The 21,387-nt window shown below is 40.8% G+C and overlaps 1 protein-coding gene across 2 annotated transcripts; it reads left to right on the top strand.

Annotated features, from left to right (window-relative positions):
* Positions 1 to 11,020: 11,020 nt before the first annotated feature.
* Positions 11,021 to 21,387, top strand: NIM1K (NIM1 serine/threonine protein kinase). Of its 2 annotated transcripts, XM_014261822.2 has the most exons (4): positions 11,021 to 11,396; positions 11,962 to 12,197; positions 17,894 to 18,162; positions 20,128 to 21,387. In XM_014261822.2, the coding sequence occupies exons 1-4, from the start codon at positions 11,329 to 11,331 to the stop codon at positions 20,875 to 20,877; spliced, it is 1,323 nt and encodes a 440-aa protein (XP_014117297.1). In that variant the 5' UTR covers positions 11,021 to 11,328; the 3' UTR covers positions 20,878 to 21,387. The 2 variants fall into 2 exon arrangements, with proteins under 2 accessions (XP_014117297.1, XP_087910525.1); XM_088054399.1 differs by lacking the exon at positions 11,021 to 11,396 and having other exon boundaries at positions 11,413 to 12,197.

The raw sequence follows: 21,387 nt of genomic DNA, 5'->3' as shown, positions 1-21,387 counted from the left end.
ATCAGAAATGAGACTCCATTGTTTCATTGCATCCATCAGGATAGCAGTTGTGTTCTAGCAGTCTTCAAGGCTCAGTTTCAGCTTTGTGATCATCTGTGTGTGATTGTCCTGGGTATACAGTAAGAATTCACTAAAGCTGTTGGCTTAAGTACTTTACTTCTGTACAATGAATTGTACATAAAAGCAATGTACAAAAGAAGATATTTTTCTGCTTTTTTTTTGTTTTTGGTTACAAAGGAAAAATACATGAAACATCTTAAAGGAGTATTAGGAGTTTCATTATCAGGAGTTAAAAGCAGGAACTGTCACACTGTCTAGAGTGAACAATAAATCTATATTCACATCTAATTTACTCTTCATGAAGAAGAACAGACCACAGCAAAGAGTGGTTGTCTTTTTGCTCGGCTTTGAATCCAGCAATGTACACAAATGGTGTGTATGTTCAGTTCTGTATCACATATGAAAAATTGTGGAATTCTATATCGAGAGTGCAAGAGGTGCAGGACATAGGCTTGATGCTGGCTCTGACTTGGAAGTGGGCTTTCAAATTAATGGTTTTCTGGTTTTTTATGTTGAATAAATAACTCTACAGTGTTAAATAGTAGAACGGTAAATAACTGTATCTTTGCCTTTAGTGTGGTTAGGGGTGTCCCTAGGTTTAAAAATGAGAGAAATGTATGAAGTACTTTAGCCCTGTTAACCAAATTATGCCAGCCCTGTGCTTTAGAGGCTATGAGAATAATCTCTTTCCAATCTTGTTGAGCTCTGCATGGAGTCATCAGATTAAATGGTGTGATTAACTGGGTTAAGTACTAATTATATGAAGAGGATGCAAGAGATGTGCATTTTCTTTATTTTTCTCACACAGCTAGTGCTGTGGCACTGAGAAATGGTGCTCCTGTGGAGAGACATCAGAGTAAATATTGTCAATGAAGGTTCACTCAGAGACTTTGGAGGAACCAGAAAAATCAGTTAATCTTTAAGCTGCAGGCTTAAAATCTTCGTGCCAGCAAAGCAATTCTAGCTCTGGTACATTACCAGGTAATATTATACTAGGAGAGTGTTGTGTCTACTCTGTTTGCTGAAGAATTTCAGAGTTATCATGAGTCTGCTTCCTGAGCAGACTCTTAATGGAACCGATTTACTAGACTGAGGATATCGGAGATCAAACAAATCAATCACCTTTTACCTGAAAATACAGCCATTACAACATGCAACTCTGCATGTCATTTCCTGACCTGTTTCCTGTTATTACACTGTAGTGCTAAAATGATATAATGTCATTTGTAAAGTACTGTGAAGAGTAAAAAGATTCTGGTCTTGATGTTGCAGTTCCTTGTGATGCATTTCTTTAGTTTTCAGGAAGATGGAAGAGTGCACTTTCTCAAGAAGTATTGCTATCATGCCTTTGAGCTTGGGGTGATGCACCCAGCACATGAGAGCTTGGCCTTTTACTGCCAGAGGCTTTGACTGTCTGCCTGACAGCAGGTGACATCCTGTCCAGGCTGTTAACCTGGCCAGCACCTGACAAGTCAGAGTTGGTCCTGAGGGAATGTGACTGTCTGGATTGCTTTGTTCAGATTTCAGAGCTACATAAGCATTTCTTGTTTTATCTTGCTGGCCTCCTGGTGTTAACCTGCTGGGTTTGGGAAAACAGGCTGTTCCTCTCTGTCTCTTGTTCCCATTTTCCTCTATTCACAAAAGCTGTCTTAGAAACCTTAGCAGGTCTTATAACTTTATGTTTTTAAATGCACAATCACATGAACCACTAGTGACACTGTGTGCTGTCGTTTGTAGTAAACAAAAGCATTATGGTTTTAAAACCTTTTTCTTTTCTCAGTATGTTTTCCTGCTGGCAAATAATTTCATGTACATACTACTTAAACAGCAGTTTCATTCTTAAGTGTCTAAACAATCTCCCACTCAAGAGGTTTTATAGTTTAATTACAGTGATAAATGGAAAAAAAAGTTATGCTCAAGCAACTCGCACCATTAAGGTAGTATAGACTCTTCTAATATTTTGAATTTTGAATATTTCTATCCATTTTCTTTCTCTTTTCTTTCTCTTTTGTCTTAAACACAAGTTATGAATTGTTTTCCCATTGTTTCCCCTCCTCCCCATCCCTCATTTACAAAGTAAAATGAAGCTAGAGGTTTTCCCTTTTCATTGGGTTCTGCTGCACTCAGGCAGCTGCTTTCCCTGGAGCTGAAAGAAGGCTGCTGGAAATGGGTGCAGCATTAAGCAAATCCAGGATAGATTAGTAAGTGAATGAAATTCTAGCAGCATTAAATTGTTGTATTTTTAAAAATAGATTGCTATTTCAGAACTTCAGTCTAATAGGAAGAGCTTATAAAGTTGTCTGCGTACCTCCAGTCTCAGATGTATTTATGGATTCTAATCTGAAATTCTCCTGCAGATTTCTTTAAGGAAAAGATAGAGGCAAGGTGAGGAACTGGAGTCTCTTATCTACAGACTTTATTTAAATAAACTTGGGATTTTGGATTGTGTTGCACGTGTGGTGGCTGTCCACAGAACTGCATCATGGGAGTAGATGCTTGCAGGAAAGATCACAGCTTAAAGATGTTCTAAAATTTGTATATGCTGTACTTCTGCATATATTTGCTTTCTGCTTCCTTAGTTGGCCTGTGCTCCCTGAAATCATGGAATGTAATTAGCATCTGTGTAATACCATAGAGTTATATGTAATATTAGAGTTACATGTAATACCATGGACTTAGTCTTCATTTCCGTTTCTGCAGATTTGTCAAAATCTCTTCCGTAAGCTTGAACATTGAATCTGTTACTTGTTACCATTTTAACGAAGTATCAGCAGTATCAAAAGATCAGTATGATCTTTTTTATTCACATTTGCTCTGTTCTTTCTAAAGAAACATAGTTCACATAACCCTTCATTTTCACAGTAATAATAGTACTGAGAGCAGCAATTGTAATAATAATAATAGTAGTAATAATAATAATAACAACAATAGTCTGAGTCCTGGGACAGATACTTAACAAATATCTGTAAGATTAGTTAATGAAATTAAATGCTAGCAAAATTTATTAACATTAATGTTAATTCAATTGCGAAAAGGTTTTACTGTTTAAATGTGATATGAAAAGTAGCATGGGTTTTAGGGATTTGAGATGTAGCAGCTTTTTTCACATGACTGTCTTTCAGTGGATCAGTAGCAAGGTCTGTATTGCTTGGAGCCCTGCAGTGTTCTTCTGCAGTTTCCCAGGGTATTGATCTGTGCTTGCCCTCAAATACTGTCTGCTCTGCTGATCCTTGCAGCAGGAGAGGTCAGTTGCCTAAGAGTGCTGGCACCTTCGTCAGCACACTGCTGCATTTGGAAATTCAGTTTCAGCATTATGAATTTTTCAGTGCTCCAAAACGAGGTCAGTTTAAAAGGAAAAAAAAAAAATTAAAAAAATTTAAAAGGCTTGTAAAAGAAGCCTAGGATGCATGTGAAGCATTAAGCTGCAATACTGAAGCCAAAGTTACAAAAGAAGAGTAAAATCTAGTTGTGTTTCATCTTGTTTAGGTTAATTTCCCTCACTTGGGATGATGAAGCTGATAGAAGATTTCAGTTTGCAGTAGGCTGTGTTGAGTGTTTCTTGCTGCCTGTGTTTCTCTAGATCCCAATTTAAAAAATACCTATCCTAATCTCACTTCTGTTCTCAATCCAGTGGAAGAGGAATCCCTAGTGGGCAAGATGTCTTTGATACACAGAGATTAGTGATTTATGACCTGTAGGTTGCCAAATAAGATCAGATTTTTTCCTGCTGAGCTCCTTGTCGCATCTTGAAGATTTGCTATGCATTAACCAGTTTCCAGAGGTTAATCAAAGCTTCAGCAACACTGGGGAGCTTGTGCTGATTCCCCTGTGGCTCTGTGGCTCTGTGCCTGCAAAGCTTGGGGAGGTCATACGGGTGGCAAACCTGGTAGCAGTGCACTGCAGAGGTTTTTCAGCATGTGGTATCCAAATAGAGTTCCAGAGGTAAGAGCTGGTGTGAAGGTCATGTGGTCTGCATGGCAAGGGGACCCATTTCATTTGAGAAGGTGGCACACTCTTACATTACTAGAAAACTATGTCTAGGATTGTTTTCTGTTTCTGTGTTGTTTTCTGCTGTTTTCTAGACATTTCCAGTCTAATAATCAGTGTGATAAGAAATACAAATACCTGTCTTTCCATCTAGATTTTTTTTTTTTTATCTCTAAAAGCTCTAGAGGTCCTCAAAGCAGGACTTTGTCACTTTGGGGCATTTAAAACTGGCTGGGCCAGAGAAGTTGCAACACTTTCAGGGAATAATTCTTCAGCATTTTAAAAACCATGCAGACAGCCTTATGATGCTGCTCTCCTGCCACTTTTATGTGGGTATTATATTTCTATATCTTTGTCTTCTATTAGTGAGGAATATAATCACTGTAATGCAGTGTTTTCTTAATACTCATTCAGGGCAAATCTCAAGGGTCTTAGAGATTGCTCTGAAAAATTGGAAGCTCCAGTCAGTATAAAGTATATTTGGAAATGCAGGGCAGGATTTATATGTTTTCAAGTAGGTCCCTGGAGAATAATACCAACTGCTTCTGCCCAGTTACACTGAAAAATTACCTTAAAATGCTTTTAGTACTCAGTACATTTGAGTAGTGCATATAGAGTGATGCAACTAAATTCACTAAGGCCCAAGTCTAGTAAATAAGTAGGAAGTAGTGAAAGAAAACTGTAATAGACAATATAAACCAGAACATTTTCTGGTTTTCTTGTATGGGAACACATTTTAGGTATCTGTTCCTTGAAAATGACAGGGTGATTTCATTGTAGGCCATCTTCTTAGCAATATCTGCCTAAATATGCAATCATTTTTTTGATGTAAGTGAAGATTGATTTCTTCAGTGATTTCAGCAGGACTCTAAGTATTGCCTGTTTCTTACTTCTTGGATTATAGCTTGCTTTATCTGGAGAATTTATTTTATTCTCACTAAAAAAGGAGTCAAACTCATTTTTAGTGAATTAGGCATATTTTTTCTGTTATTTAAAAGGCTAAAAAACTTTGTTTCATCTCTGTTTACTCAGAATACATACTTAATGGAAACAGATTTTATCTTGGAAGACCAATTCTAAGGCAAATTTACCTCATCTGCATTATACCTCAAAGAAGGAAATAAAATAGACTGGCCAGGCTAAAGTTTTGAAAGGGTAAATTTAGTTTCAAAATACAGTCAGATTTCAAATTAATTCCTCCCATGTATTTCAAAGACTTGGGAAATCAATGGGTTCTACTGATAAATTCTTTTTTTGTCTTTGTTTTTAATGCTAATTTCTGCACAATTCAAAGACTCAATGATTTTAATTCTCTTTCTAGCTGTTTTATCAGCAGTGCTGTGAAAGGATGAAAGGAGTTACCCTCCTGCACCCCCTCCTCCCATTTTAGTTTCCTTTTCACAAGTCTTAATGTACTTGCTTAGTATCGTTTGTGTTATGTTGATTTTCTTTTCCGTATACCCTGTACATTGTGGAGGGTGGATTTGATGTGACACTCCACCAGCTGGGCTGCACCCAACCTGTGTTGGCGGGGTTATGTAAGCTCTGACTGCTGAGGGCTCTGTGCAGCTTTCCTTCATCTCGCCAAGAGCTTATTCCAGCCTGTCGGCAGATAACCCCTGGAGAGGTGGGAAGGTGAGTCTGTGCTGTGCCCTGACAGCCGTGTCACATGAAGTGCCTGTCAGTGTCCCTGCAGGACTCCCTGAGCTGCTGCTGCCGCACAGGCAGCCCGAGCGGGTGAGTGTGTGCTTGTGCTGGCCCAGCCTGCGCGTCCCTCCGGGTGGGTGTCTGTGGGTCAGGCTGTACCAATCCTGGAGGCAGGAGGGTTAGCTGTTGAAGATCATGGAGAGATCTTTTAGGGGTGGAATACAAAACAGGGCACACCAGTGTGTTTTTCCTCTATCTCTCATCTCTGGTTTTGGCAAGAATGAAGTCTGACTAAATAAATGAGGGAAGTTGCTTAGATCTGTAGTTTTGTCCTACAGTGACCTGTGCTGAATAGTGCTCAGCCAGCAGATCTGGCAGTGGGCTGCTCAGGTAAAAGTCTTGAGAGATTATGTTCCATCAGGGTCTAAGTAACTGTCTTTAACCGTGGGGTCATTCCAAAAGATGAAGGTTTCAGTCTTTCCGCTGAGGTTAGGGGGACACTTGGGTAAGCATCCACCTGTATTCTGCTTTGGTGTGAAGGGCTCAGGCTTCTTAAATTTCTAAATAGGTTGCAGAATTCCCTGTCTTTTGTTCTGAGTTACAACTGTAGAATTAAGTTTCAGGCTAGAGTTAGTATGTTCCAGTATAGAAGGGTATTTTTTGGCTGTTTTTCTCCTTTTTATACTAGATTTTCTTGGGTTTTTGTTGGGTTTTGTTTGTTTGTTTGTTTGTTTTGGTTTGGGGTTTTTTGTACAGCATGTACACCAGGCTTTTCATTGTCCATGAATACATTACAACTTTGTTGTCTCTTCCTGCTTCCATTCTTGGTGCTGTGGCCAGTAAGTGAGGTTTTGCACAGAAGCCTTGAAAGTGTTTATTTTCCGTTTCAGCCAGGGTTGCTGCATATGTTAATGTTCCCTGTGTGGAAAAACAATGCCATATCTTAGGCTAAGAACAATAGAATTATTTATATTGGTAAAGATCCTTAAGATGATCGAGTCCAATGTGTCATGGTTTGATAGTGCAATGAAGTGCTCCCTGTGCCCCTGCTCAAGGCTGGATTTAATATAGTGCATAGTCTGCAGTGCCTTAGGGCTGTACCTGCTTCAAGTGGAGCCATGTCTGTGAGCCACAGTCTCCTCAGGGCTACACCTGCTGCAGCATAGATTCACTCAAGTAGTCCTTGAAAGTGCATCTGCTCCAGTGTGGCCTGCAAGGGCCATAATCCCTCCGGAGGTGTACCTGCTATGCACAGTCACAGCCACTGACGCTTTGAGGGGCACATGCTCCCACCATCCACAGGTCACAGTCCCTTCAGCTCAAGCTCACACTGTAGCTCCAGCCTGTCCAGTGCAGCAGCACAGAACTGGCAGTGGTGCTCTGCCCACCTGCCAGCCCAGGATCATTCCTGTGTCCAGTATCAAAGCATTCCCAGGCACAGCAGGAAGGTGATAAGAATGATGTTCTTCATGTCTAGTTTTCATCAACAACAACTGGCAAACTGAATGCTGTGCCAGCTAACTGTAGTAATTCTGGGATGTATGGAAATGAGTGGTATGTGGGCCTGGACAGAGACAGCAAGTAGTTCCTGGAGGTTCTCCATGGTCAGTGCCCTCTTAGTATTTCCTCCTACCTGAGCTGGGAACATACAGGTCTGTGTTCAGCCTGTAACCATGCTGTATTTTGTGTTTTGAATAGTTGGGTTTTGGGGAGTTGTAAAACAATTCATATGAAGCCCTGGGGTGTATTTTATATAGCCATTCTGTTTTCTGGCATTCACAGAAATAAGACTGAGAGCAAATCTCATGTAAATAAAAAAAATGTGCTGGGGACAAACCTTGAGTAAATGTTGACTTCCTTTGGCCACAGCAGTCATGCACTCAATATTACTTGAACATAAGCACAGAAGTTGAGCTATTCCTTCCCCTGTGGTGCCTGTCTGCACAGCAGAGATTTTGTGTCACCTGTGGTCTGTGCTACAGGTCTTGCAGGACTGTTTTGCTGGGCTTTGCTTTATTGTAAAAGATAGGTCTTCCATACACAGGAGTATATTAGGTTGTTGGTATTTTCTTGCAACAACTGAATATTCAAAACTGTGATTAAAAAGACTGGGGTCGATACTTTTCTAGCAGATGAGTTAAAAAAAATCCCTTCTACTTCAAATTCGGTTTTGTTCCAGAGCTGGTGCATGGTGCATATAATCTACTAAGCAGGAGACATGCTGTTCTTCAAGGGAATTTAAAAAAATTGAGCTAATCCCCTACCCTAGGGAAATGCCTTAAAAATCCTCATCTTCTCAGACTAGACAGCAGAGGGGCTGAAAAGGGAACTCTTGTGAATGAGTTAAAATATCCAGTGACATCCTCATTAAAACCACTTGGTATTCTGACAATTTGAGTGGTAGGAGACCCTTCACATTCACTCTAATAGGAGCTGCAGCAGTTTAAGCACTCAAAGCTGAGTGGATTTTTGCCTCTCTGAAAGACAGGTTTAGTGAAAGAGACCAATCTGCAAAACACAGTGCTTGGAGCACTGGTCTAGCTGCCTCTGTGCTTTCATGTGCTCCATTCAAAGCTTCTTAAAACCAGGTCACTTTTTATCTATCTGTCAAGATGGGATTTTAGGAACCAAAGTCGGTATACCTGGTGAACTCTTTCTTGGTTTAGTTCTTTTTACATCATTGTGAACTTCCTTAGAGTTGTGATGCAAGGTTTAAACTGAGCCTGCAGCTGAAGCCTGAGGGTCTTTAGCACTTTTTAGAATAGGAGGAGAATGTCAGTTTGAAAAACAAGGTTAAACAGCAGTGTTAGACTGGCACAAGTTTTAAAGTATTGATACATTCGTTCACTCTGTCTTGTGTTGCTTTTTAAAGTGGTTTGGTTTTGGTTTTCTTTTGCTTGCTTATTTTGGTTTTTTAAGTGAATATTTGCTCAGATAAATTGTTGTGAAGTTCTTTTGGTCACTGGTCAGCCAGACTGGAGGAAAAAAAAACTGTTGGTCCCTCATTGTGTTTGGATCGTTCCTGATCTCCTTGTTTTTCCCTTCTCTCTTAGAATTGTTTTCTTTTACAGTCAGTGCCCCTTTGTATATCAGGATAGATTTTGCTGGGTTTGATTACAGGAAGGAATGTAGGCCATAAATAGATGGTATATATACTGCTAACACCAAGAATACTGAAATAACTCATCTCAAAAGACAGGGAAAACTTAGCCAGCTGGCCATTTGCCAGGAGTTTGCAGGGTTGACAGTTACATGTCAAGCCTGAAAGGGAGATTAACGATAGGCTGTGCTCTAGAAAAGAGCATGTTGAGCCCCAGGAGAAATTCTGCAGGAACAAATTCAAGAAGAGCTATGTGCTGATGCCTCAATGCAGTTTTGCCTTTCTCTGGGCTCCTCTGTCCCCATAAGGTTCTGGCATTTCCATATGGTTTGTCTCTGTGATCCACATGGACTGGGCTATCTGCCTTCTGTGCCTTGATGGAATGCGTTCAGGAGGGGCTTGTCTACACAAGTCTGTTTGAAGGAAACCCTTACACAGCCTTTTCTGTACAGCCAATTAACTGCAAGGGCACTGATTTTTGGAGAAGATGGTGGTAGTTCTGTGTTTCTTCTTTTGCAGGAGCAGAATTGGCACTCTGGAGGTTATAGCCATAAGTTACAGATATTCTTTGGTGGTGAGGATGTCACTGCCCAGCTAAAGACACTGGTTAAAGTAATAGTTTACAGTTTGTACACGGCACGCCTGACACTGCTCATGGAGGTTTCCATCCTTCTCATATGGACAACCTGTGCTGTTGTTCTCAAGATCAAAGAGCAGAATGGGGCCAGAATTCTGCCACTGCTGTGGCACTGTACAGCAGACAAGTGGCTTCTGCCACTAGAATGCCTGCAAGTGTCATCCACCATTAAAATTATGAAATGCAGCCGAGTTTCATATAAAGAGTTTTTTATTACCTAGAATACTTCTACGATTGTGATGTGAAACAGATTAGAACAGAAAACTTGTGGGCCAGAATTCAGGCAATCCTGAAATAAATCATCCTTTTCCCAAATGGAGGAAAAACAGAATGTAGGGTGTGGGGTTTAGGTTTCTCAGTTTGTGCATAGATGGTGTGTCCTTCCACATAGATTATTTTCTTCCAAGTAATAAAGTAATAAAATTGTGGGGAACATTTGGTGCTAAGAAAGAGTGGTTTGGTGGGAGAATACTGAAGAATTTTCTCATTTGTCACTCGGTTTCTTTCCTGACAAGAATATCAGGATTTGGCCATTAGCTATATGTACACATATATTTATTTGTCAGGGGTTTCACTCTATTTAGATCCAGAGAATAATATGATTATGTATTATTTTAAGTTTCTGTCAACCATTAAAATGGCCCTTTTCTTCAAACATGAGTGAGCCAAAATGAGTAACAAAGGCATTAAAGAAGTAATAAATTCTCCCTCCATTCCAGTTACAAACTGCATCAGCCATTAAGTTTGCTGCACACACAGTAAGAAGCATACCTGATTCAGAGAGACACAGACTCTCTGAGACAGGTTTTCTGCCTCACCCTGGGGCAGTTTTGTCTGTAAGCAAAGTGGCTGCAGCACAGAGAGGTAAAGTGACTTGCAAAATTTCTTCAACGTGTCTCAAGGCAGGGAGCAGTGTCCCAGAGCATGGGTCAGTCACCTTGGCCTCTCTGAAGGAGCAGACAAGTGCTTCTGTGCCAATCCAGTTCCCATTTAATGAAACCATCACCAGCTGTCTTTTCTTTGCCCTTAGGTCATGCCTCTGACCTCTCTTTCTGTTGCTCATGAAGGAGACTGGGAGGTTTAGAGGGCAGCTCCACCTGGCAAATGTCACATGGGCTCTGCTAGTGTGGCACCTTAGGGGACTGTCTACCTCAGCTTCAGGCAGTGAGTTACTGGTCTGATTCACTCCCCCTCAATCTGGTGCATCTGTCCTGGCAGTCAGGTGTCTCCTGTGTCCATCAGTCGGGTGTGTGCTGCAGACTGAGAGCAGAAGAGGTGAACGCTGCCACTGCCTGCGCTATCTCAGCTCTCTCTTGTGCCCAGCTCACCACCCTCAGGCGTGCAGCTGCATGATCAGCACTTGCTGATCAACTCCTGGCTTTCAAGGGTAAAAGAGAAAGGCGAAGAAGAAAAAAATGGTGTGCTGCTTTAAAGGTAAGTGCTTGCTTGTGTATTTAGGATAAGTACTTCTATGTCTGTGCTGCCAGAGTTAAACTGGTGAAATGGTATGGGTCATGCTGTCATTCAGTGAAGCGTATGGCTGTTATATAAAGGTTTTAATTACTTTCTTCATCTGTCTGCTCAGGAACATCACGTGTCTGGCAAAATTTTGAGAAGGCTCAAGGCGTTAAAGAAAGCTCATCTAAATAAAGGAGGGTTAACGTGACATTGCAGTTACTTAATCCTGTATTGTCCTGCCATGTGACTGCAGGGATACTGAGGCGCAGCATTTCTTTTGCCTGGTGCACAGACTATGCTTTTCCTGTCATCTTCCAGAATCAGTTGCTTTGTTGAACACACCATGGGAAAGAAACAGAGGGGCAGCGTACTTTTTACAGCAAGGCTTTCACACACAGTGACATTTCCACGGCACAGTGACAAGCTCACAGGCTGAAGAATGAATTTAAGGCAATCCCTACAGTCAGCTTTTGGACTTTTACCAGAATCAAGAACTACGTTCTTAAGGTCAGCTATTCAAAATTAGCTAGAAGTATCTGGATTTATTCAGAGGAGTTAGTCAGCTTTCTGTTTGACCTTTATCTATCAAGTTCTCAAAGGATCAAGCTAAAATCTGAATATTTGTGTCAAATATTTTGCATGTGTCAAATGTACTGGATAGACAGTGAGCACTTTTCCACGTTCGTGCACAAAGTTTGCAGTTTTAATTGCAAAGCCTCTTCTACCTTGCAGCTGAAGATCCTGACACACTAACTCTATTAGTGAGGAATGGATGTATACAGCTTCCAGATTTATCTCTGATTTTGAACAAGACATGCAATATGTAGATGTGCCAGATTTGGTTTTGAACCAATTTTCAAACTAGTCTTTGGACTTTCTGTAAACTGCTACTATTATATTTTTTCTTTTGCTGCATTTGTCACAATGTCCATAATGTGCAGGACATATTCATACAGAATTACTTAATTTAAATTTATCAGGACATCTTGTTAAATGGGAAAGTGATTACCCTATAGACTATGACAACAGGATATGTGAATGAAGAAAGTCTTGGAAAATACCGCTGTTCCAGGTGGCATCATGAGGACAGCAAAGAAGATGATGGGCACCAGGAGTGCCATGAAGGAGAAGAGGGAAAACAGCATAGGCTGACCGCATTTGAGAAGCTAATGCAGGATATGTCTCATAATGAAAAAGTGGTGAAAGAATTAACCCTGGGAAAGAGAATTGCCTTCTATCGAGTCAGAGGAGAAATAGGAAGTGGGAATTTCTCACAAGTGAAGCTTGGAATTCATTCCCTAACCAAAGGTAGGCACCATTGCATGCTGAGTGACCTATATAAATGGCTTCCTATGGGAGGAAAGATGCTGTATGAGCCTTAGGTACATATATAGAGTGTGTGTGTTTCTGTATCTGTGTGTCTGTGTATTTTTAATGCTTTTGAGTTAATAGGCAGGATCATACATAAAAGCTTAGGGTTGGATTAGGTGTTAAGGAAACTAGAAACATTTTCTCTACATGGCAACTGTTACCAGAGGAGTTCATCACTGCACTTCATGGAGTTAACACGTCTTATCCTGTGGCTCAAACACTCCACAATTTGTAAAGTGGTATTGGGCTCCCCTCCTATAACCTGCCCTGTCCATCTGCCTTCTTCCCTGCCCCAGCTCCTGGCCTGCAGGGATACAGGTGATGAATGCTCAGGACAGTGGGCTAGGCATCCTCCTGCCTGCAGCCAGAGGTAGCAAGACTTCCTTTGTTTGATCACAAATTTTACTAGTATGGACAAAAGTTTTATTTGGTCATGGTGATTCTGGTGAGAAATGCTATGCCAAATTAACTGAATCATTTGATGATGGTTCTTTACTGTAAAAATCTGGGATGGGGCTAGAGGTAAGGGAGGAACAGGTGCAGGGAAACAAGCTCTGGTATTGCCAAACTGGTGTTTGGTTTGAATTGTCAGTTATTTTTCTTGTTTTAATTACAAAGCACCCTATCTGCTGCTTCTAGGAAGGACTACAAGGGCTAGGTAACTAGGGGACACTTCAGTCATAGATATAACTAAGAACTTGTCATCAGCTGTCCTGTTTCTTCTTCTGCCTTTGTCTGGCAATAATAGAAATTGTTGTTGTTTTCCATCAGGGTGACTAAGTTTTCCTGTTTCTTTGTACACTACTGTCTTGCTTTTCTTCTAATAGTCTTTACTTTTCAGTTTGATTGACTCCCCTTCCCTTCATCATCTTACAGGTGAGAGAACAAAATATGCCCCAAAACTGTATTATCTATTGTTATTTTCTCTAATCACTTCTTTCAGCCCAAATTTAAGAGGGGTGAATGCTCACAATTGTCCCTTGGGTGCAGCAGTTGTTGCACTGGGAATCTAAGTGGAGAACTGATGGTACTTAATTTTTCACATTTAAGCCTGCCAACACCCAAGGGTTGCTTTAACTGGGTGTTGAGTTTTTGGTTATGTTTGTTTCAGAAAAGCATCTTTGTTCTACTTGGCCCACAAGTTGTTTTCTCTTCTGTGATATTTCTTCTTCTTCCCAAGGTAACTGTTTTGTGCTTACTGTTGGAGGAAATGCTGCTTCTGTACTGGGAACACAAGGAATACTAATGAAAGGCAGTTAAAATTTTGATATGGATGAACCCTTTGCTGAACTTACTCAGGAAACAGGTTGCTTTAGTATATGAATAGAGCTGATTAAAAAATTATGAACTTAAGTGAGCTTGGAAAAAATAAATACTAAAACCAAAACTGTAGTTTTTCTTTTTCTGGAAAAGGTTCTTTTTCAACAGATATCTCTCAAATTATTTTTCTTTTGTTTGTTTGTAACTTTTTTGGTTAAAGTGTTCCCTGGAAAATGAGTTGATTTATCAACGCTAAGTTTGTAACTGTCATGAGGAAGAATGAAAGATAAATATTTTCCAACTCATCTCTGCCTGTGAGCTTATCTGTGTTAATACAATACAGTACATGGACAGAAGAACAGAATGCACATAGGCATTCATGTATACACACTCACCATCATCAAAGAGGATTCTGTTTTTTGCAGTAGATATACATTTTTGTGTTGGCAATGAAATGATGTTCCTGCACAGTGTTAATGAGTGCAAGTCTTTTTTAAAATCTGATTGTATAAATGAAAGGCTTCATCATTAATGCTGTACTGATCTCTGTAGTAGAGGGTGGTGTATGTGTCAGAGGGCTGTTCAGCTCTTCAGTTACTGAAGTTTTAATATGGTCTCTCTCCTGTATGATCCTGTATCAAAAGAGGAAACAATTTTATTTTTTTGTTTTTCACTAAGATAAGCATTTGTAACAATTATATATATGTGCTTTTCTGTTGCCCTTGCTATCTGTTGCAGCAAGACTAATGATTGAGAGAGAGAGAGAAAAGACTACTTCAGGATCATACTGGATAATGAACCATGTTTCTGTCATAAGGGCTGTCTTGGTTGTTTAGAAAACACAGAAAAATCTCCGGTGCTATGATGTGGATGCCCTGTCCTGTGCCTTGGACAGGTGCACTCTTCACTGGATAAAAAGCTGGCTGGCTGGACTTTGGGAGTGGTGCTGAATGGAGTTATATCCATAGGGGCTAGTCACTAGTGGAGCCCCACAGGACTCAGAATTCGGGCCAGGCCTAATCAATGTCAGCTAGTTTGCAGGTGACAACACACTGGGTGTGAGTGTTGGTCTGCAGAGGGATCAGGACAGGCTGGATCATGGGCTGAGACCAATGGTGTGAGGTTCAACAAGGCCCAGTGCTGGGTCCTGCCCTTGGGTCACACCAACCCCAGGCAGTGCCACAGGCTGGGACAGAGTGGCTGGAAAGGACCTGGGGGTGCTGGTGACACAGCTGAACATGAGCCAGGCTGTGCCCAGGTGGCCAAGAAGGCCAATGGCATCCTGGCCTGGCTCAGCAATACTGTGGCCAGCAGGAGCAGGGCAGGGATTGTCCCCCTGTCCTGGGCACTGGTGAGGCCACACCTCGAGTGCTGGGTTTCATTTGTTTTGGACTCTTCACTACCAGAGAGACTTTGAAGTGCTGGAGAGTCCTGAGAAGGTCAACAGAACTGAGGCACAAGTCCTGTGAGGAGCGGCTGAGGCAGCTGGGGAGTGTTTAGCTTGCAGAAAAGGAGGCTCAGGGGAGACATTTTCAGTCTGTAACTGCCTGACAGGATGGTGTAGCCAGGTGGAGGTTGGCATCTTCTCCTAGGTAGCAAGGGACAGAATAAGAGGAAATGGCCTCTAATTCTGCCAGGAAAGGTTGAGGTTTAGGTTCGATATTAGGAAAAATTTCTATACCACAGGGGTGGTCAGGCCTTGGAATGGGCTCCACAGTGAACTGATGAAGTCACCATTCCTGGAGATACTTCAAAGATGTGTAGATGTGCCATTTAGGGACAATGTTTAGTGATGGGCTTGACAGGTAGGACTGCATGATCTTAGAGGTTCTTTTCTGATATATGTTTCTATGTGTGTTGTGTTATTCAGGGGTTTTGCCCACTATATTAACCTGAATTTTGGCAGAGATTTTCTCCAGAAATTCATGGAGTTTTCTTGCTAAGGACTGTTACTTTCCTAAGCCCTGTATAACTTTTATTTTACATGCCTTCCAGCTGACAAAGGAAGTGTGAGAGCACAGCTGAATAGAAGCAATTAAGAGCATCCAAAATTTGTAGCTAGTAAGAAATCTGGCTGATGTGATATAAATTGCAAAAGCAGGAATGTCCAGGCACCCAGTTTCTGCTTTATTTTTAAAGCAATTTTAACTTGGTTTTGGTTGTATTTTTTTTCCTTCTGCCATCACAGCAGACACCATTTCTTCCTGAGATTATTTCCCAACCTTTTCCTAGTTTCTCTTACCAAGATTTCACCTAGCACTTCTCAAACCTCATACACTGCATATAGTAAATCAAAGTATCTTTCAACTCTTTTTGTAATTATTTTGGTAAATAAGCTGCCTGCTAAAAATGTACTTCTGTTCAGCACAGCTGCTAAGCAAGAGTAATAGAGGATTTGTAAACCAAGCATTGTTTGGAAGCAGAAAGGAAGAATTTAGAAAATAAAAGAAAGGTGTCAGATTTTTTCACTCAAGGTGGGCTGGGTTTCTTTGCATGTCATGCATTTGCAACTGCAATGATGTCAATTTAAAGGTGCTTGGTCCTGATTTATGGTGGTGTTTGAGTAGGATCAGGCTCTTCAGTTTTAAACCTTTTTTCCCCCTCCTCTTTCCTTTTAAAACCTTGCAGGGAAACTGACCAGGATGAAAAGTAGAGCAAAACGAAAGGGAAAAAGTAAAGCTTTAATATTTTATTTTAAAGCCCAAATGTCCCCAGAATTCTATAGATGTAATGATGAAATTACATGGTTAATATTGGAAGAGTTGTAAGGATTTAGTTGTGCAAATATAACCTACTGCAAGTTGGTGCACTTTCCTCTTGGTTTAGGAGATCAATGCACTATGAACATAACAAGGGTCTTTCACCAGGTCAGCAGTCAGAGCACTGCCAGCATCACTGTCAGTAGCGGCATTTCCTCCTGGTTCACCCACCTCCACACCACACAGGAGGTACCTGCTTCCCTCAGGGGCTCTCCCTCAGCTCAGAGAGAAGCAGTGTGGCCAGGACAGCTGCCCTGTGCTCAGCACAGATTCCCGAAAACAGGCACATCAAGGGGTAATTCAGCACCTTCCACCACAAGAATCACATGTGCTTCAAGTATCTGCTGCACTTCACTAGAGAGATCAACTGATATATGCATTATACTAAAAAAATTTAAATATAATGAACATGGAGTTTTCTTGATCTGTACAGACACATGCATCCTTAACATTCCCTTATGTATATTGAAATACTAAACTTGAGTTAAAATTTGATAACATTCAGTAAAAACTTGAATGATTTTATATCTGAACATGTGTAAAAATGTAATAGCCTTCTCACTCTTCTCACTCTCTACAGCAAAGGAACAATACATTTTTTTCTAATTAATTCCCATTTATTAGAAACCAAGTGAAGTATTTTTTTCTGAAAGAGTTATTAAAAGTGATCAATTATTAAGAAATATGTGATTGTTTGATTAAGATAGTCTTGAAGGGAAAAAAAAAAACCCAAACAACCAAGAATCCCTTCTTCCCAGGAAAAAATAGTTGCTTCTATTGCTGTGATCCATTTAAATTTTGCTGTCCTGACAAGTTGTACAAAGCCACCATAAACCTGTTTTAACCAGACTAATCCTTCAAATACCAGCTGTATTCAAAAGGGTAAAGACAAAAGCCGTAACCTACAGACTAATACAGGAACATAAGGGCAACTGTGATTGACCTATTCATACTGCTCTGAGCTACCCTGATGATGTAGTGCGGCTGCAGATATGTGTTTTGTGGCCTTAGCTTCACTATGTAGGCTTCCAGAAACATGTAGGACTTAACAGCAGCTTTGCATTACCAGAACAGCATATGCCAGCTAGATTTGCTGTCTTAAGGATCCCTGCGACTTATTCTACTTCACTGATCAGAATAAAATAGCCAAAGCCCCTAAATTCCCCACAAGCTTGTCTGCCTGGTAGGGAAGAAAGCACACAAATTTCGCAACTCCATTAGTGTCCAAGTACCTGGCTCATCTGAGGAGCTCTGAGCTAAGATCAAAAGCACTGACTTTCTCTACCAGCAGTGGACACCAAAAGCAGCTGCTCTGCCTTCAGATACGTATTAGCCTGTCACAGCAAAGCACACCAAGGCAGCAGATGATTTGATCAGCCCTTGGAATACTCTACCAGCCTTCAGCTACCCCAGCACTGAGTAGGATGTCACAGACAGAAAGGAGCAGGGGTTGTATGAAAGACTGCAGGGCTCAGTAGGTCCCTGCAGCTTAGTCTATTACTGATGAGGTGAAATTTTATTGCACTTCTACAACCAAGCATTATTATATGTAAATAGTATTACCATTTGTACTTTGTTGCATTAACAACATGGAAAAAATGTTTTTCTCCTCAGAGAAAGTTGCAATTAAGATTTTGGACAAGACAAAGCTAGACCGGAAGACTCAACGTTTGCTGTCTCGTGAGATATCCAGCATGGAAAAGCTGCACCACCCAAATATCATCAGGCTGTATGAAGTGGTGGAGACACTCTCAAAACTGCACCTGGTGATGGAATATGCAGGAGGTGGGGAGCTCTTCACTAAAATCAGTACAGAAGGAAAGCTGCTAGAAACAGAGTGTAAAATAATCTTCTCCCAGATTGTGTCTGCTGTGAAGCACATGGTACGTTGCTCTTACACAGGCATGCTGCCTCTCACTACTCTAAGCACATTTTGTGGCTATTGCTTTTGACTTTTGTTTCAGTTGTTTGAAACAACTGACTGTTGTTTCAGCAACAGATTTACTGTTACCCAAAATTTCAGACCCACATTTCCGAAAAGCAAAACAGCTATAGAAGTGCTGTGTTAAAGGTATCTAAGGGTTTTCATGTCCACCTCAAGTTACTGCCTCTCTTTTGACAGCTTTTGGGAGGAGACTGAACTGGAAACACCTGGTGGGTGGAATCACCCTTTTAGCACCAGTGTTGTATTTGCTTTAATGTGCTGTGGGCACCAGTGAACAAAGCTTCATTTATTCCCTCCCTGTTTCAAAACACAGGATCAGTGATTCTTCTGCTTCCAGAGAGGCTGGTTAGGTGTTGCAAACATCTGGTTTGCTTATTAATGAATGTGGGAGTCTGTCACTTAAAGACAGTCAACTCCTGGTTCCACTTCGATGCAAATCTGTGAGGTTAACACCCAACAAATCACTTCTTGCCTTGTCTTCAGTATAATACACTTAGGGTGATGCTATTTGTGTAGAGCCCAAAGTATCTTGTCACAGCAAAAAAAGAGTAATTAACTACTTTGGTACATCTTCTCTAAACCTTGAAGAGTAATTACAGCGACTTCAAAAAAATAAAAACGCGGAGAACTGTTCTACAATTCTGAGAAGCAACATTCGTTAAAACTGGCTCAGGCTGCCCTCCGGTGGCTCCTGTCCTTCTTGCCACGTAATAGCTTCTGCCGAAGTCAGAGGCAAGGGTGTTCTCAGGTCAGACATCTAGAGACGGCATCTCGCACTACACGCGTCTTACATAAACAGCATGCATTTCTCATGTATTTTGATGAAATGATCATATGCTTTAAGTGGTGGATTCAACATTTTATCCACAGGACAGGCACCCTGCAGCTACAAGAACTGAATTTACATTTCAAAATTACACTACATCTATTCCTTAGAATTAAACATAGACTATCAAGCTGGACCAACCTCTTCATTTGTACACAGAGACTTCTGCACATTTCACTTTTGCTAAGCCATCACATCCAGGTTACATAAATCCCATCTCCCTGATGCCAGTGCACAAGGACAGAGGATCCCTGGCTATTACTGATGAGAGTTGAAATAGGATGCCAAAGGGTTTCTTTATAGTCTCCAGATACTGTACAATGTTACTCCAAAGGATAAGACAGAGAGTGCTGATCCATTCCTTCTAGTTATTCCAAAGAAGCTAAACTCTTACTTAATCAAGACAAGTATGTCATGACTAGGCAGAGCAAATTCAGTTTGAGTCCTTAGCTACTACTGGCATTTCCGAAGAAAAAATGTAGAAGTTATGGTGTATGTATTATAGATTTCTAAAACTAGAACACCACTAAACTTGGTTTCCTGCATCATGTAGCACTATGAGGTCCAGCTCTCTGGTCCTTTTCTCTTGGCACCACCAGTTCCTCATAGGACATTAGATCACAGAATGTAGTGGTAGCAAATTTCTTACTTTTATCTGTGAAAATGTTCAATTGGTGAACTAAATGTTTAAATCTGTAAGTTACATGCAGTAATGGCAAAACCCTAAACGGCTGTTAACCCTAAAAAACCACAGATTTTTCACATGGTATCTAGTCCTGTAGGATTAGCCACACTGCCCTCACACATTTGCTTCATGAAAATAGTTGCTATTAGTTAACAAGTTGAGAGTGCTGTGCTTAAAAAATCCCAGCATCCTTCTTCTCCCCCTACTCAATTGTTTTGGTATCCTTGGAGAATTAAGTTAAATTTGTTTAATATTTTTCCAATTGCAATACTAGTTTCTGAGTTTGCCCAAGATAACTCCCTTTCTCCTTCAGGGTAATTAACCAATTAGAGGTAGACATTGAGAACTTTCCTGGGAACAAACCAATACCAACTTTTCCTCTTCTTCCACAGCATGACAATAATATCATCCACCGGGACCTGAAAGCAGAAAATGTCTTCTATGCCAGCAACACCTGTGTTAAGGTGGGAGACTTTGGATTCAGCACAATAAGTAAAAGAGATGAAACTTTAAAAACTTTCTGTGGCTCTCCTCCTTACGCTGCTCCTGAACTCTTCCGAGATGAAAACTATATCGGCATCTATGTAGACATCTGGGCACTGGGAATCCTCCTGTACTTCATGACGACAGGTAGCATGCCATTCCGGGCAGATACTGTAGGCAAACTGAAAAAGTGCATTCTTGAAGGGACATACACTTTGCCTCCCTGCCTCTCAGAAAATTGCCAGAAACTGATAAAAGGAGTCCTTCAGCCAGTACCAACCAAGCGATACTCTGTCAAACTGATTATGAACAGTGAATGGATGCAAGGAATACAGTTCCCCAAACCTTTACAGACATTTAAATTGGATCCAAAGTATTTATCAGAAATCAGTACACTCAGAGAAGAAGAAATTGAAGTGAAAAATATTCTGGAAGATCTGGGAATCACAGAAGAGCACATTCAAAACAACCGGGGAAAAGATGCACGCAGCTCCATAACGGGAGTCTACAGAATTGTGTTGCACAGAGTACAGAAGAAAAGGGCACTTGAATCTGTTCCTATCATGTCCCAGCCAGATTCAAAAGAAGACGACTCAAGGAACGGCATCACTTCATACAGTGGCATTAAGCACACATCCAGGCTGTGTTCTATTTTATAAAATTGCACTGCAGGCTTTATGCTCAGCACATTTGACAAAGGGGATTACTCACTTATCCTTAAGTTGTAGCATTACTCTTTTTTTGTAATTTTTGAATAAACCAGAAAGGCCTCATTTTCTTTGCATTTCTCAATTGACAGTGAAGCACTCAAAAACAGAGCTCTCGTGCATTTGTTTGACCCTTTCTCCAGACACTTGGTATAGCCAGTGCAAGAACCCAGTAACTGAAAGATCATGAGTGGAGGGATCTTTCAATAAACACCATGCTACTGCACTTAATTTGGGAGATACTCTGCACAGGCATGTAACAGCTAACTTCTGAAAAGCTGTATCTCAGCTCAACACAACTAAGCTCAACACTGCAAACTGGGACAGTTTTTGCAGAGAACTAAATTTAAGTAGACACCAACCATAATCTAAACCATTCTGAATTCTGCTTTTGAACTTCATCGAATTAAACAAGTTAATTTTGAAAAAGCTTCTTTCAAGAAGCATCAAAGCTGTTGTTGC

This window comes from Pseudopodoces humilis, chromosome 4 (assembly GCF_049639895.1).
Source record: "Pseudopodoces humilis isolate 2021_Gansu_Grassland_sample_001 chromosome 4, ASM4963989v1, whole genome shotgun sequence".
In the NCBI taxonomy this organism is placed as follows: Eukaryota; Metazoa; Chordata; class Aves; order Passeriformes; family Paridae; genus Pseudopodoces; species Pseudopodoces humilis.
The sequence above is the reverse complement of the archived record's forward strand: the minus strand, read 5'-3'. Positions and strand labels throughout refer to the sequence as shown.